This window comes from Talpa occidentalis, unplaced genomic scaffold (assembly GCF_014898055.3).
Source record: "Talpa occidentalis isolate TD23 unplaced genomic scaffold, MPIMG_talOcc4v2.1 talOcc4.2, whole genome shotgun sequence".
NCBI lineage: Eukaryota > Metazoa > Chordata > Mammalia > Eulipotyphla > Talpidae > Talpa > Talpa occidentalis.
Window position 1 is genome coordinate 55,573,508 of NW_023602073.1, and position 26,284 is coordinate 55,599,791.

The window sequence follows — 26,284 nt, forward strand, 5'->3', positions numbered from 1 at the left end:
ATCAGAGCTCCTGAGGCTGAGGCTGGGCATGTCCCTGTTTGTTAATGGGGAGGGGAAGGAAGGTGTCAGGATGGGCTAGAAATTTTGGCAAGAGCAGCTCACATAGGTTAGGTTATGCCACAAGGAGGTTTCGGGTTTTACTTAGCAGGTGATAGAGACATTAAAACGAAATGATGACATGATCAGTTTAACACTTTAAGAAAATTGTTCTGACATTTCAAACAATGTAATGGAGCTTGGAAAGAACTGAGGCAAATCTGTTGGTCAAGTGTGTATAGTATATAACATCAAACTCTTAAATGTTGCCCCCCCCACACACACATACAGAGTCCTCCTGTAGCAATGTAATAGGTAAGAGATGACAAGAGCCTGAATTAAGTCATGAACAGAGAAGATGGTAGAAATTGAATATTGAGATAATTCAGACTTGGGGCTTAGCTACTGAATAGAGGTGAATGGGTCAAGGATAACACCCAGGTTTCTAGATTGTGTGACTGGGTGGGTGGTCAGTGAAACGGAGTGAGTTGAAATAGAAAAGAAAACTATAGAAACAGGTTTGAGGAAGAAGAGAGTGAGTTCCGTTTTGCATATGTGCAGTTTAAGAGGTATATGGGTATGGATCTCAGGCGTGGTGAAACTTAAGTTGGGCGACATCAGGACACATGCTGAAACAGAAGCAGTGGACAAGATCACCTCAGTAGATTGCAGAGGACATAAATCTGCACAGGTTCAAACTCCATGCCTGATCCAGTATCATGCAGGACCCAGTCAGGAACATAAAAATCACTCTAGGTATTTCAGATTGAAAGAACTTAATACAGAGAATTGGTTGCAAAGGTGTTTAAAAAAACAAGAAGTGCAAAAGGGAAAAAGAGAGTGATGGGAGGTACAGATAAGAAAAAGGAATACCTGGAAATCAGGTGCTGCTATTGCCCCTGAGCTGAAACCCAGCTCTGCATTCATTTCTCACATATTTTGCACAAACTGATAGAAATAAAAGCCATCACATGGTCTATACCTGCTGTGGTCTGCAGGAAACACTACCATAGCCAGTTCTGGGTCCACTGCAAAGTTGCCATCTCCATGATGGCTGGATCACTGAAAACGTTCTTCCTCTGCTCAGGAAGCTGGAGTCCAAAATCACCTGTTCTTGCTGCAGTTACGTCTACCAGCAACTGCCATTCTATTTGAAGCTAAAGCAGTAAGCGTTCTGGTTTCATCTGCCTTCTGATCCCCTGGCAGTGCCTCCCATTGAGAGACTCTAACAGAAGCTAACTGGCCAGGAATGACAGAGTATGCACCTTGAAGACTCCCAGGCTAAGTAGTCCAGAACACAGTACAAGAGGGTGGGCGTGGTGCTGACACCAGTTAATAATCCAGGACACTGAAATGCAATAATTTCTAAGAATCTGGTGGCACCAGGAGCACCCAGAGAATTGAGAGAACAATGAAGATGCTGGTTCAGAGAAATAGAGGTGTTCATGAAGGGCAAAGTCAGCATTATCAAATGCTACTCAGAAGTCAAGGAAGGACTGAAAGTGTCCTTAGATTTGGTAGTTATGAGATGGTTGACAAATTTATTGAGAGCAGTTTCAGTGTTGCCGTGGGAGTCGACTCCAGATTGTGGTGGGCTGAGAAAAAAGTGGGAGGTGAGGAAGAAACTGTCAGTGTATATGCTGCAAGTCTGATAGAGAAGAAAAAGGGAGAAAGACAGAAGGGGTGGGGGAAGAGACAGTGAGAAAGATCTAATGTGGCAATTAGTAATCTTAGAAAATAATCTCTGACTATCAGCCATCAGTGTTTCTGAGACTCTCAAAATCCATAGTCATTTGAGAAAAAAAATAATAGCCAAAATATGGCCCTGCACAAAAACAACCACATGACCTCCCGGATATTCTGAAACACTAATGTGTATGTGTGTATGGGGGTTGGGGGATGGTTGGGATAGGATTGGGAAATCATGGTGTTACACTCAAGAAAAGAAAATCACAGAAGATCACTTTCCCAATGCTCCACCCTTGCGGACCAACCCATTAGTAGTTCCTGCAGTGGAAAGAGCCCAGCCCTTGGGAAAGGGGAGAGGAAATTGATGACATCCCCAGATGCCTAGAGTTCCAAACCAGGGGTGGGCAAATTTTTTCCATACACGACCAGGTAATAAATTTTAGCCTCTGTGGGCTGCTCATCTGTCACGAGCCCTCAGCTGCCACATGAAAACAGACACAGGCAACACGTAAATGAGAGGACATGCCTGTGCTCCTAGCCTCTCTGCTTCTCAGACATCCCCTCAGCTCCCTTGTGGACTTTCTTCCAGTTGCTTAAATATTGGTGTTCTCTGGAGTTTTGTTCTTTATTTTTTTACTGTGGACACTGAAATTTAAATTTCATTTAATTTTCATGAGTCACAAAATAGAATTCTGCTTTTTTCAACCATTTAAAAATGTAAAAATCATTCTCAGTTCTCAGGTCATATAAAAAAACAGATGGTGGGTTGGATTTTGCTCTGCTGAACACTATCTTACATGTGTGGACAGAATTGCAACAGGAGACCCAAAATAAACCCACCCTCCACAGAAGAGCTTGGGAATGGCAAGCTCTTGGGAATGGCAACTAGCTAATGAATACATTGTGCCCCAAGACACAACAGGTTATCTGGAAGGAGGACTGGAGAAAACACAGAAGACTGACTGGAAAGTCTGGGAACAGGTTTAGCCAACACCAGTTTTGGGTGGAATAAAGAGGTAAAAGGATCCAGATTCTCTGGAGTGGTGTGGCAAGAACCAGTGTGAGGAGAAACATAGCCACCCACTTCAAGACTAGGCGAGGTATGGGTTAACTCTGTTCTCTCCCCAAATAACATTTATGACTACCCTTCCCCTAAGTAATTCTTCCTGTCAGGACCCTCCAACCTCCGTTAATAGGTATCTCAAAAATAGTCTCTAATTCCTTTGGAGAAATGACAATTGTGGGCAAGAGAGGAGCAAGGCAGCCAGTCTTGCCACCCAGGAACATATTGTCTGTTTTGGTTATTAGGTAAGTTGTCTCTGAATAGAACAGCCCAACACCTCTAAGTCCAGTGGACCTGGCTTTCTAACACTTTCTCCTTCCCTCTCTAGCACTGCCTCATGTATTTTTTCTTGGCAGTCAAATTTTCTGGGGAAAAAAAAAGTGGGCAACCACATCCATATTCACACTTGCCATTTAGTACACCCTTAACAATGGAGTTGTTCATCAATAATTTTGTGTCACTAAATCAAATGCACTCTGCAACATTTGACACTGTTGGCCAAGGCCTCCTTCTTAAATTGGTCTGGATTTTTGGCATCCCTGGCAGCACTCTCTCCTAGTCCCCTCCGGCCCTGTCTTCTTCCCCAGTCTCCTTTGTGGACTCCTTCCTTCCAGCTACTCGTTACATATTGGTGTTCCCTGGAGTTTTGTCCTTAAAACGCCTTTTCTTTTCTTACACTAGATATTTGCCCTGAATGGCAATGCCCTGGATGGCATTTACTCCCACATGCCTTCTGTCGTCACCTATTTGCTGGCGTCTTCAAAATTTACCCCTTCAGCTCTGATCTTGCTGATCTTGCCCCCAGGCCCCTTTAGGCATCTCCACTGGGATATTGTGCAACTGTAGTTCTCAAATTGAGTGCTCCACAAAAGTGCCCTTCAAGATTATTTTTAATGTGATAGTGGCAATTTTTATTTTTAAATTTATTTCAACATGGATATAATACAACACCAAACACATTTACATAATGATTTTATTATGCAAAAATGTATTATATATAATAAGATTATTTTAGTGGTAAGCAAAAGAAATCCATTCTGGCTAACTTAATTTTTCAAATGCAATTTATAAGGATACTGAGCTAGCTCAGGGAAGCAAGAGGAGTGGAATACGGTAGCCTCAGCAAGGAGAACCACAGGGGCCTTAGCAGCAGGAGCTGAATTGCCATTAATATGTCTCACCTTCAAGGTCTCCAGCCTTGATCTTTCAAGCTTCCCATTGCTGGGGACATCTGGCTGGCTTATATTAAGTGTGTACTTCCGATCAATTAGCTGTGGCCAAGCAGTGTCATCTCGATGTATAAGAGCTAATTCCAGGGAAGGTTTGTACCAAGCAACCACCTCAACTGAACCATCTTCAACATTTGGCATCCCAAATAACAGGGGATCTGAGGCAAAAAGGTGAGGTAAGATCCATTCATTAATGCTCAGATACCATTTTCCAACTTATCACTTGAGTGGTATGTCATCTACTTGATGATCTCTGGTCCGTTATAGTCTTACCACAAATTCAAATGTACTTATATAATTGTGTTTTTAGTAGTAAAAATATTTATATCCCACTAACTAAAAGAGGCTTTTTAAAAATTTTACTAAGAAAAGTTTCAGACATACACAAAAGAAACTAATAAATCCCCTTGTACACTCATGAGTTTCAACAACTGCCAATTCTGTCTTTCATTCTTGCTTCATCTATTTTCCTATTTCATACTTTTTGGGGCTGGAGTATTTAAAATAAATTTTGTGATGATACTGGACTAGTAGATATTTCTAAGGGTTATCTGTTAATGGGTAATAACTACGATGTTATCATCTTGACAAACAGAATTTAAAACAATTGCTTAACTTCATTTAACCCAATCTGTGCTAATTTTCCCCATCATTTCAAAAACTAAAACATCCTAAATGAAAAAATAGTGTCTTACAGCTTTCAAACTGTGCATCCATTTTTCAAAAACATCATTTATTTATTTATTCATTGCTTCTGTAGAAGAAATGGGGTGTTGGCCAGAGGTTCGAGGGGTGAGAAGATTCACCAGAGAGAATGGGGAGCAGAACAGGTGGATCTACTGAAATGCACTGCTGAGGGGAGCAGCGGGTGAGGCAGGTCTGCTGCGCCATATGTGCATTAGCTCCCTGGCCGCAGATCAACTCAGGCCGTAGGGGTGATAGTGCTGAGACTTAACCCATAGATTAACCCATTGACTTAACCCAGAGACCTGTGCTTCCATTTTTTAAAAATTAGTTTTTTATTCATAAACCCCTGTTGAGGATTCAATAATGAATTCTAATAGGCAAAGTTTAGGAATTACTATCCTGAATGCAAGTCCATCTCAAAATTTATAAAACCTAAACTCATCACCTTCCCTTCCCCAACATGTTCCAACTTCTGTATTCAAAACCTCAATAAATAAGGACTGTCCACCCTTGTTTGTAGTCATCTGCGCTACAAACAAGGGAGTCAACCTTGAAACTTATCTTCCTCAGACCTTCTCATGCAATTGTTTACCAAGTCCTATCAACCCTACCTCTTCATCTCTTCAAGCTATCCTATTTTCTTTCTATTCCCACTGGTTCAGGTCTATATTGGTTTGTTTTTCTTATATTACTACAACTTTCTTATACTTGGTTTCTGTCTCTAATATTATTTTCCAGTGCCACCAAAGAGGTTTTTTTATTAAGTATTTGATCACATCATATTTTCGTATGTACACCTTTAATGGTTCTCTGTAGTCTGCTTTCATTGGTGTGATACTTAACGATCTGAAACATACTTTACCTACCTCCAAAAGTCCTTTGAGAAGATTTCTTGTCTGCTCAGGACAGCTTGTTACCCAGTGCCATTACCATCATTTCTAATGTATTAGTCTCTTCTGTTTACCTGTGTGCTTCATAGTCAACTCACCCCCAGGGCAAGGCACCTAAGTGATTGTGTCCTCTTTTTTGAGAGCCTCAGCATCAACCAAGGAGGTTCATCAACAAGTGACCACTCATTGAATGAAAAAATGGACTGTTAGTTACTGGAGATTGAAGCTGAGTCTAGAAGAGACTTCATGGGATAAACGATAGACCATCCTTTCAAACAGATATTTCAACAGTAAACTTACCAAGCATGTCTATAGGCTACTCTACACTTTCACCCCCACTACCTTTCCTGTGCCCCCCACCACTTATTTCATTCCATTTTAAGTCCCACCCAACCTCCTTCCAATTGCCCCTTTCTATGCCTTGACACCTCCTAATTCACAGCAAACCTGGCCTCTTCATTCCCACATTTACTCTCATCCCCACCTCAGCATATCTCTTCTTACCCATATTCACCCTTTCCTTTTAGCTGCACTACTGGGATGCACACTACAGCATTCCTCTCAACTGCTACACTACCCTGTTAGATTTACCATCCTTATTACAAAAACAAACAAACAAAAAATGGCTCAAAGAGATTCATTCACTTATTTATTCAGCAAATATTTATTGTGCACCCTCTATGGGCCTGGCACCAGGACACATACCATCATCAAATTTCTAATCTAATGAAAATAAAGAGCTATTAAAAAAATAAGCATACAAACCTATAAAAGCAAACTTTAAAAGCACTATGGAGGAAAAGAACTGAGATACACAAGAAAGACTTACTGTAGGGGGAACTTACTGACACTGAGTACAGTAGGCAGAGCTGGGAAGAATGGGCCAGCAGAGGAACAGCATGTAGAAGGCCCGAAGGCTGGTCAAGGGCTGACTCCTTCAAAGAAGTGAAGGAAGACCATGTGGCTGCAGCAAAATCACTAAATGGGAGAGGACAGCAGATGAGACCTGAGATAGGCAAAAGCAAGACCACATGGGACCTTGCGCACCACAGCGGAGATGGGTTCTAATGCTGCAACTACTTTATTCTTTCTCATCTCATACGTGAATGTGCGTGCAAAGGTTCCTAGCCAACCTACCAGTCTCTCCAGAGCCCATTTAGGGTGCACAGTATTATCAAATAAATATTCCTACAAAAGTAGCTCTCATTTTCTCTCTCAAAAAAAGTAAACGGCTCCCTCATTTCTACTACCTGGCCTGGGTTTTCTCAGACCAAAGAAATTGCTCTCCAATATTAGTAATGATCCCCAATTACCAACCCAGTGAATTTCCCCCCTTTCTTCATTCTTTCACAGATATCTGCAGGATCTCATTTCCTCATTCAACCAGGGGCTTTAAACTGCGGTCTACGTGCCATAAAATTTGGAGGTCCAAGAAGCTGGATGAAATTTTAAGTCACTTGTATTTTCAATATTATCTACCTAACATGCTGACATTTAATTTTATGTGAAGGAATCTTTGGAATATTAGCAGTACCTGTAAAGTTATCCTCACCAGATATTATGTTAATATTTTCGTATCATATACACAGTCATCTCAAAATATCTCTACATCTATGAAAATTATTTTTTTATTTAATATATTAGTTAAGAGTACATGTATTATATTAATAAGTAAACACATACTACAAGATCATTACATTTCTTTAGGTATGTCTATAATTGTATGTATTTACAAATATATCAGACAAGATGAAAAGGCTCTACCATTTGGCTTCTATTACTTTGTTGTTTTTCCTTCTTGGTTGATGCTCTTCCATTGGTTCCATTTCCTATTTTGACAAAGATCAATCCTTGGCATACAAGCAAAGTGTATTCTACTCCCTTCCTTATAAACCTCACCTACCTACAAGACTGATTCAAATATCAACTCAAAGATAACTTCCAAATCTACCTCTCCTAATCTTTTTTCTCCAAATTCAACCCTAGATCTTAAATTATCTGCTGTGCCTACCAATCAGGCAGACTGCCTGGATTCCAGACCCACCTTTGGTCACAGTGTGACCATGGGTAAATTAACATCTCTTGCTTCCACTGAAAAACGGGGATATTGGCAATAGTATTTACTACATAGTATTAACACATCTAAAGCACTAATAGTATTAACATCTAATAGTATTAACACATCTAAAGCACTTATAACAGTGTAAGACGTTTCACATACTCAAGCATATTAGCTATTGCCAGTCTCATCTCCTGCAGCCCCCTGACATTTTTATTTGACACTAACAAGTATAATGCTGGCCATTTAGGGATAAATAGATTTCCTAAACTAATGGCATAATTCTGATGAAGTCATTGCTCAAAAACTCATCTCTACTGGATCCAAACTGAGTGGTGCTGAAACCCTTCACAAGATTGACGCCCCCCCCCCCAAATTTACTTTCATCTTCTTATATTCTGTTTTGGCCAGAATGGACTGCACTGCAGTCTGTGAAAATGACCTGTGCTGTTCTGCTTCTGCCTTTCCTCGTTCCAGTATATACCCAACAGCAATGATTTTTGTCTTACTATGATTATTTCCCCAATATTAGGCATGGAGCTCCATAACACATAATTTCAGTCTCAGCTAAGTCACAGTTACTTAAACATCACTTCCTTCAACATTTGCTCACTTTGTCTCATACTGACCAGTACTATGTCAGAAGATGGGGGTATTTAGAGAGAGAAAAAAAAAAGCACAACATTGTCGGGCTCAGGTCTCAAATTAAAGTCTAATTAAGGGAGAGTAATAATCTTATATAGGGGCTCCCCAGTGGCGCAGTGGTTGAGCGTTGGGTTGCAAAGCTGCCCCGCAGCCTCTGCAGCGCTGGTTCGATCCCTGGCTGCTCCCCGGCCTCCCACTGCTCCCCTCAGCAGTGTGCTTTGGTCCTTCTGCCTGCTCTGCTCCCCGCTCTGGCTCTGGTGAATTCTCTCACCCTCCCGCGCTTCTGACTGTACCCAGTGCTTGTATAAATAAATAAATAAATCTTTAAAAAAAAAATCTTATATATGCCACACGCAATGAAAAGTCCAACCATTAAGAGGAAGGGATACCAAAAAATGAACAGTCAGTTAAATTTGGGAGGCAAAAGTAGGTTTTTTTGGATGATGGTATTTGGATTTAGATGGGGGAAAGCCTGTTCCATGGATAGAGAACAGTATGTGTAAAATACAGTCATAAAACAATATTGTGTGTCTGGGGAAAGGTTTGTTATGGCTGGAGTACAGGGTCCAAGAAGAAATAGCCAAACATGAGGCTGGCAAATCCAGGAGAGTGGATTTTATCACATAGGCAATGATGAACTAATATAGGGCTTTAAACAGCATCATGTGGCCAACGTTATATTTTGGAAACTTCACTTCTGGCAGTATTGTGGCAGAGACAAGAGAGGAAAATCTAGAGCAGTACTGGTCAATGGAACTTTCTGTGATGATGGAAATGTTCATTAATTTGTGTTGTCCAATACGACAGCAACTAGCCACATGTGGTTAATGAAAACTTCAAGTGTGGCTAATACAACTGAGAAGCGAAATTACAAATTGCATCTAAACAGGAAGTCTAATGGATGTAAAGAGAAAAAAAAAAATCAAGAATGGACTCTCAGATTCCAGTCTTCATGACTGAATAGCTGCCATCAGCCAGGGAAATAAGGAATAAGAACTACAATGCACACAGATTGCATCAATTTGGAGCCTGTTGAAGTAGCTGAGGATCAGCCAGGTGATAATATTTAGTAGCAAGTTCAGGTCAAGAAATTTGTTTTAACTAAAAATAGATTTCAGAGGCTTAGAGTCCTTGAATGATATCAAAGATAAACAGACCTAGATCAAATTGAAAAAAAGTTCTGGTAAACATCCAGGCATAGAATCGAGCTTAGGAGGAAAAGTCCACAAAACTGGCTGGAGATAAACAGTTGGACAGGAAGGGAAAGAAAGAAGTGAGAGTAGTCACAAAAAATCAAGGGTGTAGAGAATTTCAGGAAGAAAGCATGATCAAATGTCAAATGCTTCAGAGAGGTCAAATGAGGTGAGAACTGAAATGTGCTTCCCCACTTTGCCAATTAGGAGGTCCTTGGTGACATATGACAGAACAGTTTCGGTAGTGGAATAAATGGGGTGAAAAGAGGGGATAAGGCAGAGTAAATAGAGTCTACGAAGTGATGCAATACCGATTTTCTTTCCTGCGGGGAGGAGTAGGCCTGGAGGGAGGGGCTGTTAATAAAGGGACAAGTTAAGAAACCCCATGGGTAGAAAATGGCTATCCGCTCCAGGCAGATCAAAGAAAAGGAATTACCTTAAACCCAAAAGGACTTCTAGTAAGATGGTAAAGGGATACAAACATACCCCAATTTACAGGCGGGAGATGGAAAACCACCTTTCTGCAAGGTGGCCTTTCTGATCTATTGATGGGGAGTGGGGGTTAGGGATTACAGAATGAAAATCTGGGCCACACTCTGAAGATCAAGGGACAGACTACTGACTATAAACAAGCTACAGGCTAAAACATATATCTATATATCTTGCTCTTGAGAGTATATAAATTTATATATATATACTTCAATGACAATTGAATGATCGTAACATACCTGGATTTTATGGGATTCAAGATTCAGAGAGCAGAGAGCAAAGCTTCAATAAAAAGTAGAAGAGTGTTACCTTAAATAGTCAAGTATGAGGTAAGAAGCAAGCGATCAGAAGGCTAAAGCTGACAAGGCAGAGGGATCCAGAGACTGATAGGTCTCAAAGTTTCGGCAGATTCAGAGGATATCAGATTGCAAAGCTGCCTGAAACAAAAAGCCAAACAAAACGCCTACACCTAACGCCCACGCCTCACCTCCCCACAGCACCACGAGGGAGAAAAACTCCCTTTCTCGTGGTCGAACCTCACTTCACCCGGGGAGGGGCCCACCCTGTCAACCCTCACATCTCCGGGCTCAGGCTGCATTCTCCTTCACTGACAACGGCTTGGCAGCGCGCGTCTTCCCTGGACTCCAGCCAAGACGTGGCAGCCAGCGCCTTCCACTTGGGGAAAAGGAACCCAGTCAGGCCGCTCGGGGACGCGCCGCGAGGCCGCCGTCAGCGGAAGAGGCCGCCGAGGCAGGAGGTCGGCGCGGCGCACCGCGCCCGCCCCACCCACTGCGCGCGCCCCGAGCCCCGCCGCAGGAGCTGCGGTACCGGCCCGACGCCTGCGCGCTGCGGCTCTCCCCGCGGCCACCGGCGCGGCTTTCCCCTCCCCCAAGCCTGTCGCACCCTTGCGCCTGCGCACTGCACGTTCTCGGGGTGCGGCAGCCATGCTGAACCCGTACGGAGACGCGAGTGGGGGGGACGGGGTCGACGACAGCGGGATAGCAAGCCGGGGATATGGAGAAGCAGCGGCCTTACTGCGTTCTGGGTCTCCGGACAGAGGCCCGGGCCACGTGGGCCCTTTGGCCTTTTGCGCGACCCCCGGAATCTTTGGAAAACTGGCCCCTGGGGCGGGGGGGTGGGGGTGAACAGGGACGGTCCCACGTGACCCGGGCCGGCCAATCTGCGTGCTGCTGACGTGGCCGCGCGGCCCCGATGCTCTCCCCACCCCCCAGCTTGGTCGGGAAGGGAGGGGCTGGGGGCTACGCCCCCTCCCCCAACACAGCTCCAGTTTCCGGGGGGGTGACACCCCAGATTACATCCTCCCCCCGCACGAAGCCGAGGGGAACATTGGAGCCCCTTTGGAAGGTCCCAGGATCCAGGTGAGAAGGGGCCCTCGGGGGGAGGGGGTCTTGTTAGTCATTTAAGTGTTTAACCAATGGTGGGGAGTCCGGGAGGGAGATTCTTGGGGTTCGGAAAAGAATCCTGAGGGTGGGAGGATTTGTCCTTCAAACAGTTTACAGCCAATGAGAGAGTGGAGGGGGGCGAGGGGAGAGGGCCCCTCGGATGGGGGAGGGGAATGGCCAACCTCGTGCCTCTATACCAATTGGAGGGCAAAGGGGCGTGGGGGCCGTGTCCCCCCCCCCCCCCGCCACTCGTTCCCTGGGGGTCCTGGAGCCGGGAGCCAGGTGAGGTTTCCCTTTGGCGGCCGGAGGGAGGGGTGACCTGGCGGGCCGGGGAGTGGGAGTGGTGTCTGGAGGTCCTACTCGTGGCTGCGAATGCTTGGAGTTGGCAGCCGGGTTGCCAAGCGCGCTGGCTCCCGGGCGCCCACTCCCCCTCTCCCCAGAGGCTGTGGCAGGAGCGCCTCTGCGCCTCCTTTGTGTCGGGGCGGCGAGCCCGCGGCCGTCACATGGCGCGCTGGAGGCTACGCTTCGAATCGCGCGTCCCGATTGTGTGCGTTCACGTGGACGCGGCCTGCGGGGCCCCTGCGCGGGCCTCGTGGCCCCGGCGGGGTCTCGCGGGCGGGTCCGCCCCGGGCCGGGAGGGCTGACGGGCCGAGAGCGGACCCCACAGTGGGGTCCGCTCGGAAGCAGACGCCCGGCCCGAGGTGGGTGCTGGGAGGGCGGTAGGAGCGCGGGCTGAGCCAGGAGGGCGCGAGCTCTCGGACCTGGAACGGTGACAGCTCACGAGGCTTCGGGTTTCTCCGGGTGGCGTCTCCGGCCGCTCCCCTCCCCCACCCCTGAACAGTTCTCCCCTTGTGCCCCGCGGGGGAGGGAGCGGAAAGCGGGGAAGAGTTACTTTTCCAAATTACTGAGTAGCAGTGGCCTCCCCGGTGACTCATGTGGGGGGAGGGAGGACGGGGAGGCAGCGGGAGCCGTGATCTTCCGGAATGCGGGGAAATAAGCCCGGGTACTGTCTGGCTGCCCTTTCGCCTTCCAAGGCCCACTATTTTCTCGGCCGGAGTGTGCCCCCGGAGGGGCCCTCGGTGCAGACCGGCCAGGCCGCGGGTGGGGAAGCGCCGACTTGGGCGGCCGGGCCACGGGGGGGGGGGGGGGGAGGAGGCCTCCACAAAGTTGCTGTGTCATTGTCCTCCCCGCGGCGGCCACCCCGGCGGCCTGCTAGTGCTTTGGGGGCCGAGGCCGGGATCCCTGGCGGGGGCGGGGGGAGAAGATAGGGGGCGAGTCAGTTTCCCCGGTGCGCACTTCCCCCCGCTGGGTTTGCCAGACTCGGGTGGTCGAGAAGACAGGAGATTGACGGCCATTTTAGACGCAGTGACCGAGGTTAGGCCGGAGAGCTGCTGCGAACAGAGGGAGGGTGACGTGGTTGGGGCCCAGGGACCTAGACCTCATGAGCCCTTCCCGGGGTGGGGGGGTCTTGGATCGTTGACTCAGATTTTAATAGGCAGAGTCTACTTCCTTGGTAGTCAGATAAGGGGAAGTGGAGGGGGAGACCTGCCGTTAAAGCCCAAGTGGGGGAAATTCTTTCACTCTCCTTTAGGGGTGGGGCGGGAGAGCCCCGGAGAGGGCCTCCTGGATCCTGACCTTGTGCTCCGGCGCTCTATTCAAAGCCAGCCCAACCCTATTCAGATAGCCGGATAGTGGGGAGGACTTAGGTGAGCGGGTTGGGGGGAGGGGGAGCAGCAGCTCCCAAAATGGCTCCTGCCCCTCCTCGGAGGCGGACGGCCCGGGGGGAGGGGAGGAGGGGAGAGAAGGGGGGAGGGCTAGTCTGAGCCGCAGCCGCCGCCTCCTCCGCTCGCCCTCCTCCCTGGCGCTGACCGATGGACCAGCCGCTCCGTGGGGAGGACTCCGGACCCCGGTGGGGGGATGGGGGGGCTCTGCTGTCCCCCCTGGGGCAGAGGGCGCCTAAGGAGGGGGTGCGGGCCTGCCCTGGGGGTGGGAGGGCGGGGAGCGTGGGGAAAGGTCTGAGCTCGCCGGGAGGGGGAGGATTCGCCCCTCGCAGGACTTGTTTTTTCCGCTCTGAGCCAGATACCGGAATGAAGTGTGGGGAGGAGGTGGGTTTCATTTTCTAGAGGAGAGGGGTGCGTTTGGAGATTTTGCTCCACTTTGGGGCCGCCGAGGTTGCGTCGAGCAGGCAGGCATTTGTATGGGTAAGTGAAGGTATGCGCGAGAACGGCAGAGGTAGCTGGGGTAAGTTTTGGGAACGTAAATTGGTTGCCTTGTGGATAAGAAGCCTTCGGGAGTTTCGATAGGACGTTGAGTTTTGTCATATCCTTTCGATTGTTTGACCTGGGGAAGGTTGGGACGGATTTTAAGACGCGGGCACGCCTGTGTGTTTTCTTGTGGGGCATGGTTAGACGTGTTCGATTCCTTTATTGCTTTCGGGCCCCTTTAGCGCTTACGCGGAGTAGCAGGCCGCGGCTTCTAAGATGGCGTCTTCTTCCTCGTTTCAGATGCTTCGCTGCAGCGGCCTCCCTGACGAGAACGAGCCGCCCGGCGTCCTGTGGCCACACCCTGGCGGCCTCGACAGCTACGCCCCCGCGGCCCCTCCATTTCTCCGGGTCTGGCCAACGGAGGATCTACGAATGGCACGACCTGCCCGAGCCTGGCGGTCGCTTGTCGTACCGGGCTTGGATGCCTGGGAACACTTTGTTGGAAGGGGAGGCGGGGAGAAGGTGCTGCACCCCTGCCACCCTCCCTCTTCCCCTGAAGTCGCCGAACCACCGCGCGGCCAATTGGCTGGGAGATGTGGCGGGTTGCCGCTTCCCTATGGGTCTATGCGGCACTCTTCTGCCTGGTGACCGAAGCTCTGGAAATGGAGGTTGTGACGTCATCGCTTCAGCTGACCAATAGAAGACGCTCCCGCGGAGAGGCGTTCCTCCCCCTCCGACTCTGCTTCTTCACGCGCGTGAGCGAGCGCGAGCGCGCGGAGGGGGTGGGGGAAGTTTCGAGCACGGTGGCGCGCATGAGCAGCGAAGCTCCGCCCCCTGCCTATATATAAAGGGCTGGCGCGGGGCTCGGCGGCGCCATTTCGCGCTGGAGTGGAGCAGCCTCTAGAAGGAGCTGGAGGATTCTGCCTACCGATAGAGAGCCTTCGAGTCGTCGGGGGCCGCCATTACAATCCACGTCCATCCGCTTGGAAATGGCTTTCGTCTCGGCCTATAGCCGGACCCGGCGGACAGTACAGACCCCATAGAAGCCCCCGAAGCTCCCCTTTTTCGGGCCCCGCCCAGTCCTCGGAGTCTGTCCACCCCCTCTACTCCGCCCTCAAGAGGATTTCAAAGATGGAGGCGGCGGCTCCCTAAACCACTTTTCGTGTTCATCCGCCTCCATCCGAGATCGAAACGGGACCTCGTCCGCTCCGGACGGTCCCAGCAGGAAGAGGGGATCCTTGCAGACCAACAGCGGGCAATATTGACGACGGTGTCTGGGATCGGGGGCCGTCCTGGGGTTTGAAGAGTTCGTCCCCCCCTTGCTCGCCCGCCTCAGCTGAGGCCGCCGCCATTTTCTTGCTGTCCGCCGCCTGCAGAGCGCGCCAAGCTGCCGGGAGCTCGCCGAGAACCAGAGGAGGAGACTGTTTTCGTGCCGGCGCGGCGGGGGGGGGTTGTCGCCTGGAGGGCCAAGGGCAGCGGCCCCCCCTACTTCTCAGGTTATGCTGAGCCGGGCGGTAAGGGGAACTGAGGCTACTAGGACTTCCCGCGCCTGAGGGCAGCGCCGGTTCCCCGCGGTCAAGATGCTGCAAAACGTGACTCCCCACAACAAGTACGTGCACCCCGCGAGCCGCGTGTGGGAGGGGGCCGTGGGGAGGACTGCGGCACGGGCCTGCGGGGCGGCGGGTTCGGAAGGGTGTGCGGGGCCGGCTCCGGCGCGTTGCTCTTTCGTTGCGCGACTGTTGGTTCCCCGGGGCTCGCGGAGGGGGTTGTGCGACGGTTTTGAACGGTGGTGGCGGCCCAGATACTGCGTATGGAGGGAGTGCAGGTTGTCCATTTGTATACGTTATTTTTCCCGCCGTCCTCCGATCTTAACTGAGACGGGCTGGGGTTAGGGGCTAGGTCGGCACCGGAGTGTAATGGGGACAGGGCGGACATGGATCGGAGAGCAGGTCGGGCTGGTAGTGGGTCTGGTGTCTAGCGACAGTTTGTCATAGACCTGGCGGGGGAGGAGTCCGTGGCCCCGTCTAGTGCTTTGTGGGGTTGCCATGGTGAACAGAGCTTGGGGACTGGCAACAGGATTTCCAGAGTAGTGTTAGAGGGACCCTTCTCTGAGTCTCTGCGTTCCAGATGTTGAGGGCAGGTCATCAAGTTCTTGGTGGTTAAAGCGCTGAATAGATTTTTGTTTGGGGGTATGTATTTTTTAGGGGGGGGAGGGCAGCATTGAGAAGTTTCTTTCAGGGCAGGAGGGAGGAGCTAAAGATCTATAATCCACCTCTGCCAGATGTAAACAATGAGATTTAGGTGTACTGTTTTCTTCAGTCTTGGCCTTCGGAAGCACCTGGTCCTGTGGCGCACCAGGGAGGGCGTAAACTTGGGACCATTTAGCCTTTGATCTCGAGTTGATGCTACAGTGGGAACTGTTAATGGAACCTGTATTTTTTGACTGGGTTGGGAATGGTCTCTGAGGGAACGTGCTGACCTTGCCTGGTGTATGTCTTCTTGCGGTTTTTTGTGGGGAGGAGCCTGGATTTGTGAATAACTTCTAGGGTTTGGCAGCTGGGTTATTCCAGGCTGTGTGAAATATGACAAATGCTCTAAATTTGCTTAATTGGTGGTTTTCCGTTAGATATATGTTCCATTTTGTGCTTTGAAACTATGCAAAGCTTTTAGAGGATACTGGTGTCTCCTGCCCAGATTGAGTTAGGTGTTTTCTTGGCATTTTACAAATTTTTTTTTCCCTATTTCCCTTTTTCACCCGCTTCCCTCAGGCTCAACCACCATGGCAACCACCTAGCCCCTAGTGAGGGGGGAAGCTTGGGCCAGAGTTTCTAGGCTCCACCCATTTGCTTAAGTTTTTTTATCCTTAAGCCTGCTTTTAGATAATATGTTTTATCTGAAACAATCTTTTATGTAAAAAATAAGAAAAAAAATATGTGGTAACTATCAGAAAGTAGCTGTATGAAAAATTGGGAACCCTAAACTGTGTTGGGAGGGTACACGATAAAAGCACCAGATTGTAGGCTGCATGTGGTTAAGATCCACTTTGTGTAAGGTTGAGTCCCTAGGATGGATTTACCACGTATTGTAGTTTGCAGACATTTCCTGATTTGTAAGAGATTACCACATCTAATGTTGTTTCCCTTCTCCACAGGCTCCCTGGGGAGGGGAATGCAGGGTTACTGGGGCTGGGCCCAGAGGCAGCAGCCCCAGGGAAAAGGATTCGAAAGCCCTCCCTGTTGTATGAGGGATTTGAGAGTCCCACAATGGCTTCAGTGCCAGCTTTACAACTGACCCCTGCCAACCCACCACCTCCGGAGGTGTCCAATCCCAAAAAGCCAGGACGGGTTACCAACCAGCTGCAATACCTGCACAAGGTGGTGATGAAGGCTTTGTGGAAGCATCAGTTTGCGTGGCCTTTCCGGCAGCCTGTGGATGCTGTCAAACTAGGTCTGCCGGTGAGTAGAGAGATTGGGAATATGGGGGGAGGTGTGGCAATGAAGAAGAATGTGTGTGAATGGAGGTGGGCTGCCTTAGTATAGGTGCTGCGGCCCCTAGGGAGTTCCCTCTCCCCTATAGAGCAGATAGCCACCGATTTCTGGATTCTTGGTCCTTTGTAATTGATCCATCTGCTTGCTATCTTGGCATCTCTCATTGTGCCCTCCATGTGTCCTTCCTTAACTTTTGTGCCCTGGCTCCATTTTACAGATTCCCACCCCGGGTTGGGAGAGGACCTCGGTGGCCAAAATTCTTAGCTTCTTCCTCTCCCTCATGCAGCCCATGGATAGCCAGCCCCAGAGGTAATGTCACAGGATGGGAAACATTCCAGAGTGGTTGGGAGGTGGGTGGTTAGAGAAAGACAGTAGGTGTCTCCCAGAGGGTGTTAAGAATCTTGTCCCCCCCTTTCTTATTTCTCCCATCCTGTAGTTTAATTGGGGCCGCAGTTTAGGGGATTAAGTACTTTTTGACCCAGGGGTTGTGTGTGTGAGAGAGAGTGTTTGTTGGGGTCAGTAGTTTGCCTAGGAGAACAGGTTTTTTTATATTTTCAGTGCTTCTGACATAGCATTTTTTTTTCTCCAGGATTATCACAAAATTATCAAGCAGCCTATGGATATGGGTACTATTAAGCGGAGGCTTGAAAACAACTATTATTGGGCTGCCTCAGAGTGTATGCAGGATTTTAATACCATGTTCACCAACTGTTATATTTACAACAAGGTGAGGGTTTTTTCTGTACTTAATTGGTGGGGAAAAGGGAATTCTGTTGATGTTTTGTCTATGTAATGTCAATTGTATACTCAGAATAGACCAGTTGTAGAAAATCTGAGCTTTAAGGGGTACCAATGCATTGTAACATGGCTTCTGAGACCCAGAGTTAAAGGTTATTCAAGTAGAGTATGTTTCAGACTGGGGATGGTTGATCCTGTTTCTCAGACATGTTCAGAGACTTGATCAGGATCCGTTCTCTCTCCAGCTCTCCTTTCCCTTATTTTGCAACTTGCTTGCTTTCTTGTATTTTGAGGGGACAGTTAGGAGAGAAAATGGAAATTCGTGGCCAAGGGTTGTAGGTAATTTTCAGCCCTTGTTTGGCAATGTTTTCTAAACACGGTATTAATACCTAGGACTAGGAATTTCTCTGAGGGAAAATACATTTGTTTTTGCTGGTATTTGAATTTATTCATTTGTTTTTTGTGTAGCCCACTGATGATATTGTCCTGATGGCACAAACGCTGGAAAAGATCTTTCTGCAGAAAGTGGCATCAATGCCACAAGAGGAACAAGAACTTGTGGTGACAATCCCTAAGAACAGCCACAAGAAGGGGGCCAAATTAGCAGGTAGGAAGAATTGGAATTTTGCTTGTGGCCACGAAAAGATAGAAGGGATGATCAAACTAATCAACTTTTTTTCTTTTTTTAAGCACTCCAGGGCAGTGTCACCAGTGCCCATCAGGTGCCTGCTGTCTCTTCCGTGTCTCACACAGCCCTGTATACTCCACCACCTGAGATACCTACCACTGTCCTCAACATTCCCCACCCGTCTGTCATCTCTTCTCCTCTTCTCAAGTCCTTGCACTCCGCTGGACCCCCGCTCCTTGCTGTGTCTGCAGCTCCCCCAGCCCAGCCCCTTGCCAAGGTATAGTTCTGCAGACTATTTTTGGGCAGTGGGGAGGGAAATACAGTGGACCTCTGAGGTAAAAGGCTGCCCTCTTGGTTTTTTTCTGCAGAAAAAAGGGGTAAAGCGGAAAGCGGATACGACCACCCCTACACCTACAGCCATCCTGGCTCCCGGTTCTCCAGCCAGCCCCCCTGGGGGTCTTGAACCTAAGGCAGCACGGCTTCCTCCTATGCGAAGAGAAAGTGGCCGCCCTATCAAGCCCCCACGCAAAGACTTGCCTGATTCTCAGCAACAACACCAGAGCTCAAAAAAAGGAAAGCTATCAGAACAGTTAAAACATTGCAATGGCATTTTGAAGGAGTTACTTTCTAAGAAGCATGCTGCCTATGCCTGGCCTTTCTATAAACCAGTGGACGCTTCTGCTCTTGGCCTGCATGACTACCATGACATCATTAAGCACCCCATGGACCTCAGCACTGTCAAGGTACCCACTGCATGGGGCAGATGGGATGCTCAGGCAGTGATTGGAGCCTAGGGATCAATAAAACAGTCTCTTGGGCATATGGCCATCTTTGATTCTTGGTATTTTACTTTTTCAAAATTAGTAATGGGGGCAGAAGGTCAAGTCTGTAATAAGAGTTCATGTTGCCTGGAGCTTGAAAACATCTGTTGGTTTTTTTTTTCTTGTGAGCAACACTATTCATCTACAGTTAAATCCTGCTTGTTGGGAGTGTTGGGTTAGGGAGTACAGAGGCTGCAAGGGATAGTCAGATCTCCCACCCTCCCCTATCACCTAGAGATAATTTTCTTTTCTAGACATAGATATTTCTTCAACCCACCCAAATGTCAAATGTCTTTGGCTTCAAACTTGAATCCAGGGCATAAATCCTTAAGGTCATCCCTACTGTGCCCTCAAGAGAGGGGCTACCCTTGCAGTGTCGGGTTGGCAGGGAAAGGTGAGTCTCCCTGCCTGTGCAGCTTCTGATGCTGCCTCCTTCTGCAGCGGAAGATGGAGAATCGTGATTACCGGGATGCACAGGAGTTTGCTGCTGATGTGCGGCTTATGTTCTCCAACTGCTATAAGTACAATCCCCCAGACCACGATGTGGTGGCTATGGCACGAAAGCTACAGGTGAGTGTCAAGGTTGGAGTTTAATGGGTCTTGGGAGAGATTGTCACCTGTGCTGTACACCTTCAGTGGGAGGATCTTCCAGTCTCATAGTTGGTAGATTGGAGCAGTACCACCAGGTGATTACACATAGGGCTCTGTCCATCAGCATGGTTTTTTAGTCCAACTCTCTTTCTAGGATGTATTTGAGTTCCGTTACGCCAAGATGCCAGATGAACCTTTGGAGCCCGGGCCTTTACCAGTCTCTACTGCCCTGCCCCCTGGATTGGCCAAGTCATCTTCTGAGTCCTCTAGTGAAGAAAGTAGCAGTGAAAGCTCTTCTGAAGAAGAGGAGGAAGAAGATGAAGAGGATGAGGAGGAAGAGGAAGAGAGTGAAAGCTCTGACTCTGAGGAAGAAAGGGCTCATCGCCTCGCTGAACTACAGGAACAGGTATTTTGCCAGAATTGAGTTAGCTGGGTAAGACATTTAGGCCTTGGCTGTACACAACTTCCCACTGGTTTATTCTTCCCTTCGTTTTACATCTGATTCTTTTCCCAGCTGCGGGCGGTACATGAACAACTGGCTGCTTTGTCACAAGGCCCGATATCCAAGCCAAAGCGGAAGAGAGAAAAGAAAGAGAAAAAGAAGAAACGGAAGGCAGAGAAACATCGAGGTCGAGCTGGGATAGATGAAGATGACAAGGGGCCTCGGGCACCCCGCCCATCTCAGCCCAAAAAGTCCAAGAAAGCCAGTGGCAGTGGGGCTGGCAGTGCTGCTACACTAGGTCCTCCTGGCTTTGGATCTTCTGGAGGAAGTGGTGCCAAGTAAGTTGGAGTGGCAGGGAGGATGCTTTTGCTAAAGTTTCGTATAAACAGCCAGGTAATAAAGGTTGTGAGCACTGGTAATACTCCAAGCTGTCAGCTTTGACAGGACAATGTCAAAGGAAACCTGGGCAACATGTAAACATAAGTGTAGCTATTGAAATAAAATTTGATTTACAGAAGGAAGTGGCAGGTCAGATTTGTCCTGCTTTTCTAAACTAGTCAGTGCATGAGATTTTTTTCTTGTTTATCATGTGGAATGGGTAATAGTGCTTTAAGAAGCAAAAAGATGCATCTGTGTCAGTATTAACCTATATCTTGTTTAAAGGCAAAAATAAAAATAGGACTGATATGACACTCTGTTTCCTTAATGTTGTGTAGCTCATCTCTGAATTATCTTAATGGAAAAGCTTCTTGCAACTCCTGTTAGGAAATCCAAGTTACTATCACTAGGTTGAACAGTGAGAACATGTTTGGAGAGACTGTCTCCCCAAATGACAGTTTTCTTTTTTTCATAGGCTACCCAAAAAGACCACAAAGGCAGCCCCACCTGCCCTGCCTACAGGCTACGATTCAGAGGAGGAGGAAGAAAGCAGGCCCATGAGTTATGATGAGAAGCGGCAGTTGAGCTTAGACATCAACAAATTACCTGGGGAGAAACTGGGTCGAGTTGTGCACATAATCCAGGCCAGGGAGCCCTCATTACGTGACTCAAACCCAGAAGAAATTGAGATTGATTTTGAAACACTCAAGCCATCTACACTTAGAGAGCTTGAGCGCTATGTCCTTTCCTGCCTACGGAAGAAACCTCGGAAGCCCTACAGTGAGTATGAGATACAGTCCACTAGTTACTACAGCAATTCTCATGCGGTTCTAAGGATAATTTAGAAAATGGTAAGGAGTATGCTTGATGCATTCCTGCTTGGTCAGCTCCTGGGATTGTGAGGTATAACAGTTGACAGCAAATGTTCAAGAAAGGAATTTGGCACTGCTGGGGTGCAATAAAACCAGAGTTCCTGCAGCGGTTTTAGTCCTGATGTTCTCATTTTGTAGCCATTAAGAAACCCGTGGGAAAGACAAAGGAGGAACTGGCTTTGGAGAAGAAGCGGGAACTAGAAAAGCGGTTACAAGATGTTAGTGGGCAGCTTAATTCCACCAAGAAGCCCCCCAAGAAAGGTGAGTATATTTAAGCCACTGCACATTTACTACATCCGTCCTAGTGACTGTTGGAGACAAATGAAGATCCTTTACCTTTGTTCTGCAGCGAGTGAGAAAACAGAGTCGTCATCAGCACAGCAAGTAGCAGTGTCACGCCTAAGCGCTTCCAGCTCCAGCTCAGATTCCAGTTCCTCCTCCTCCTCGTCATCCTCTTCGGACACCAGTGATTCAGACTCAGGCTAAGGGGCCAAGCCAGATGGGGCAGGAGGCTCCGCAGGACCGGACCCCTAGACCACCCTGCCCCACCCTTCCCCCCCCTTGCTGTGACACTTCGTCATCTCACTCCCCTCCCCCCCACTGTAGGAGAGCTGGCTCTGCAGGGGGAGGGGTACAGGGACATTTCCTGAAGGAAGGACATAAATGGACAAAAATGATTTTTGAGTTCCCAGCCCCATTGAGAGTGACCTCTTGGGCATAGAGCCCCCATTCAAAATGACGGGCGGGGCAGGCGCGCAGGGTGGGAATATTGGGTAAAGTCCCTGATACAGGGTTACCTGAGGCCATAGCTGCCCTGTTCACTTGTAAAGGCCCTGTTTTGAGGTTGTTTGTTCTAATTTATTTTAAGCTAGTTTAGGCTGAGGGGTATGGGGCTATGGTCCCTCAGCCTCCATGGGGAGGGAAAAAGGGGAGCTCTTTTTTTACGTTAACTTTTTTTTTCTACTCTGTTTCCCCTTTTCCTTCTGCTCCATTTGGGGCCCCTGGGGGTTTCAGTCATCACCCCATTTGGTTCCCTGGATTGTCTTTGTCTGTTGATTCTAACTTGTAAATAAAGAAAATATTATTCAAGTTTTGAGTTATGAACATGATTTGTATCTGTAGTCCTTGAAAAGGAACATGATAGAATTGTCTGAGAATTCGGAGGAATGTATTCCAAAGGTGGGAAAAACTATCTTCTAGGTGTCCTTAAGTTTTTAAACAAGCCAGTAGGCTATTGATGTGACGGATGGAAGGGGCCAACACTGGGTAGTTTGTGCATGGAGTGTCTGCCTGTGGGTGGGTGTGTCTTACTGCTTTCAATTAGGATTGCAGATATACAGAATCCTGCATGGTTTAATAGAATGCTGATTCTTACAGCTCAGTGAATTGAACAATTTAAAATCAAAAGAAGAGGGCCTTGTATGTAGTTCAGGAAACATGAGTTTGGGTTGTGGGGTTTGCAACTTTATAACAAGTATAAGGCATTGAGTTTGGTTAAATGGATCATAGGAAAACTAAGTTTTGAGAGAAAAGCTGGGACTTGGAAATGCAAAAAGCAGGTGGGTTTCCCTGTAATTTGGCAAGCAGGTATTGGGGGGAATCTGGTAGAGATGGTAGTGAAGACTTTGGAAGCAACAAATTGGTTTTTAACCCTTGAGATGAGTTTAAAAACTTGCAGTGTTTTCCTGAATTGTGTGGATTTTTAAATTGAGGCCTGAGCAACAGTTTTCCACATCTTGGGAGTGGCTGATACACAGCTAGGGGTGAGAACCACTTTGTAGTTGTTTTGCAAGCTCTTAGCATTGAAGCAGGAGAGGTTAGGTTTCTGGTGGGAGATCTCTGAACTAAACTTACTGAGCTCTGATCCTTGAGAAGAGTGATGGAAAAGGTCTTGAAAACTCAGGTTCCTAGAGTTAACACTGGGGGGATGGGACTAGAATTACTAAATCTAAAAAGTAAATATTGGGGTGAAATTAGATGTCTATCTAGAGATCTGTCTCATTTCAGAAGGAATATAAAGTATTGGGTTAGCTTGTGGATGAGACTGGTTACAAATCTCTTTTTCTTTTTAAAGATTTATACATACAAGAACTGGGATACAGGCCAGAGTTGGGGTGGTGAGAGGATTCACCGGAGACAGAGTGGGGAACAGAACAGGCAGATGGACTGAAGTGCGCTACTGAGGGGAGCAGCTGGCAAGACAGGAGAGGTCTGCGCCATGTGGGTTGCTCCCTGGCCGGGGATCGAACTCCTGCTGCAGTGGCTGTGGCAAACTTCATAGGTTGCCTCTTAAGCCTTGCACCACCAGGGAGACCCTGGTTACAAATCTTAACTGTAGAATCTACAGTCCAGTTACATCCCATATTTTCACATAGTTTTAGGATATATTTATGTAATTGAAGCAATCAAAATATGTTTCTGACTACATTTGGAGGCACTTTAGTTTAGTCCTCTAGAAACTGAACCAAGAACCTTTGTAAAGGCTTCAAGGGATCTGCTCATCTCCTTGACTGCAAAACACACAACCGGGAAAGACAACTTGGTTATAACTCCCACCCTGCCACAGTAGGCTATTTTACACATGGTCATGGATTTCCTGATGAATTGAGTTAGTTTAAAAAAAAAAAAAGTACTGACAATACATAGAACTGAACAAAAATCTTAAAGAGAAGCTTCTGATGTGAGGTCTTATCTGAGATGTGTCAGATCTCAGGATGCAGTGTGTTTATATCAGGGAGGCAGGGGAATGAACACCAGCAGAAGAACCAGTAAACAACCTGAATACGGTGGTGCTGGAACAGAACAGAAGGGCTAGTACTACCAGATAAAGCCCACAAGTCAGCAGAGCTATGTCAAGTAGGGCATTTAGCCTGCAATATGGATTTGAATATTTGTCCTACAGACCTTAACAGTAGCTCACACTTATGAGCCCTTACTATTCCAACCACTATCCTTAAAACAACCTGTAATCTCGCTTGGTTTGTTGATTGGATCAAGAAGATAGGCAGTATATCCCCACTGGACTATTATTCAGCTGTAAAAAAGGATAAAAATGCCACCATTTTCGACAGAATGGAGGGAATTTGAGAGAACTACTTGTAGTGAAGTTCGAATGATAACAATTACTGTAAATTTAAATAGCAGACGATTCAATGACGTAAATACTTTTAAAACCCAGTGGACATCAATAAGCACTGAGGAATCTGAAATTAAGTGCGTGTGTGGCGGTGGGGGTGGGGTGTGGTGGAGAACAGGATATAAGGAATGATGGGAAAACATAAAGGAAGGCAAAGGGAAGCCACATGAGCAAAATGTATGATGACAGTTGCACAAGAGAAGCCAAAAACACGAAAATACTTAAAATACTCTTGATATTAGTAAGTTATTATCTAGTTTTTATAATTTTCTTCAATATTTATTATCTTGATTTTCAAAAAGGGTAGGATTGGTTTTAAGGTGTAGGGAGGCAGGAAGAAGAGTTGATGACAGGGATGATGACCATGTGAAGGCAAGGAGCACATGCTGTTTCCGGAGGCTGGAGAGGCAAGGGTACATGCTAACAGGCGTTGGCAGGAACCTGGTCCTGTCAAAACCTTGATTTCCTATATCTAACCTCTGCAAAATCTGTTGTATTTCTAGCCTCCAAATTTTTGTTGTTTTAAAACCCCCTCACCCCCAAAAACACATCATTTGGTCCTTGGTAAAGTCCCTATCAGTCTTATTTATCCCACTTAACCTGTGAAGAAATGCTGCAGAGACATTAAGAACTTGCCAAAAGTGGCAACACAGCCAGGGAGTGCTGGATGTAGAGTTTGAACTAGCAATCTGACAGCAAGGTCAGTACACTAGAATTCCCAAACTATGGGCTGCTGGAAGCTGGGAGACAGTAGGAGACTCATGCTGGATCTGTGAGCCATTGAGAATGTAGGCAGGAATGATCATTTTTTTTTTTGTTAAGATTGATTTATTTATGCATACAGGAGCTGGGATACGGGCCAGAGATGCTGGAGGGTGAGAGGATTCACCAGAGCCAGAGTGGAGAACAGAACAGGCAGACTGACTGAAACACACTGCTGAGGGGAGCCGCGGGTGAGACTGGAGAGGTCTGCTGCACCATGTGGGTTGCTCCCTGGCCCACGGGGGACTGAACTCGTGCTGCAGAGGCTGTGGATTGCTTCAAAGTGCGGTGCTTAACCCTTTGCGCCACCAGGGAGGCCCAGGGATGATCATTTAGAAAACAGTTCTAAGATATCCCCGGCAGTGGTCGATGCCAGCGTGTGAGGTGAGTGGTTGAAGAAAGGAGAGGCAGCAGTGCGGGTGAGGATGCAGAAGAGATGTGAAAGCTGTGTGGAGATGAAATGGATGGGACTATTCGCTGAAAGTTCTTATTTTATCTCCACACACCAAAGTAGGGGCAGAGGTTATTAACCTCTGTATCACTCCGGGTCCCCGCACTTTCCACTGGTGGAAGTTTGATAGTTTGACGACTAACGTGCAGGCACCCAGCCCGTGGCGCTGAACGCAACTCGGTCGAGGCTTCCCCACAGGCGACGGCGCGCCCAGGCTCGTTGGCGCCCCCTGGTGAGCATGTCACCCTGCACCAGCTCTTCAATCGCTAATCGGGATGTTTTTGTGCCGACCTGCCCATCCTTTTCACTTTCCTATACTTCAACTCTTGAAACGTGAGCCTTTGTTGTGATGGCGCAGAGGTCCTAACCTCAACCTCTGAAGTGTCTTCT

The 26,284-nt window shown here is 47.7% G+C and overlaps 1 protein-coding gene across 5 annotated transcripts; it reads left to right on the top strand.

The window, feature by feature from the left end:
• The first annotated feature begins 10,904 nt into the window (after window positions 1-10,904).
• On the top strand, window positions 10,905-22,634 carry BRD2 (bromodomain containing 2). 5 transcript variants are annotated; one of them, XM_037519497.2, is made up of 13 exons: window positions 10,905-11,359; window positions 13,888-15,196; window positions 16,739-17,042; window positions 17,665-17,802; window positions 18,282-18,420; window positions 18,504-18,718; window positions 18,810-19,184; window positions 19,704-19,832; window positions 20,008-20,259; window positions 20,368-20,633; window positions 21,149-21,453; window positions 21,684-21,806; window positions 21,895-22,634. In XM_037519497.2, exons 2-13 carry the CDS (start codon window positions 15,168-15,170, stop codon window positions 22,029-22,031), a joined length of 2,412 nt encoding a protein of 803 aa, XP_037375394.1. In that variant the 5' UTR covers window positions 10,905-11,359; window positions 13,888-15,167; the 3' UTR covers window positions 22,032-22,634. The 5 variants fall into 5 exon arrangements, with proteins under 5 accessions (XP_037375394.1, XP_054554686.1, XP_037375393.1 ...); XM_054698711.1 differs by lacking the exon at window positions 10,905-11,359 and adding an exon at window positions 13,437-13,584; XM_037519496.2 differs by lacking the exon at window positions 10,905-11,359 and having other exon boundaries at window positions 13,873-15,196.
• Window positions 22,635-26,284: the final 3,650 nt, after the last annotated feature.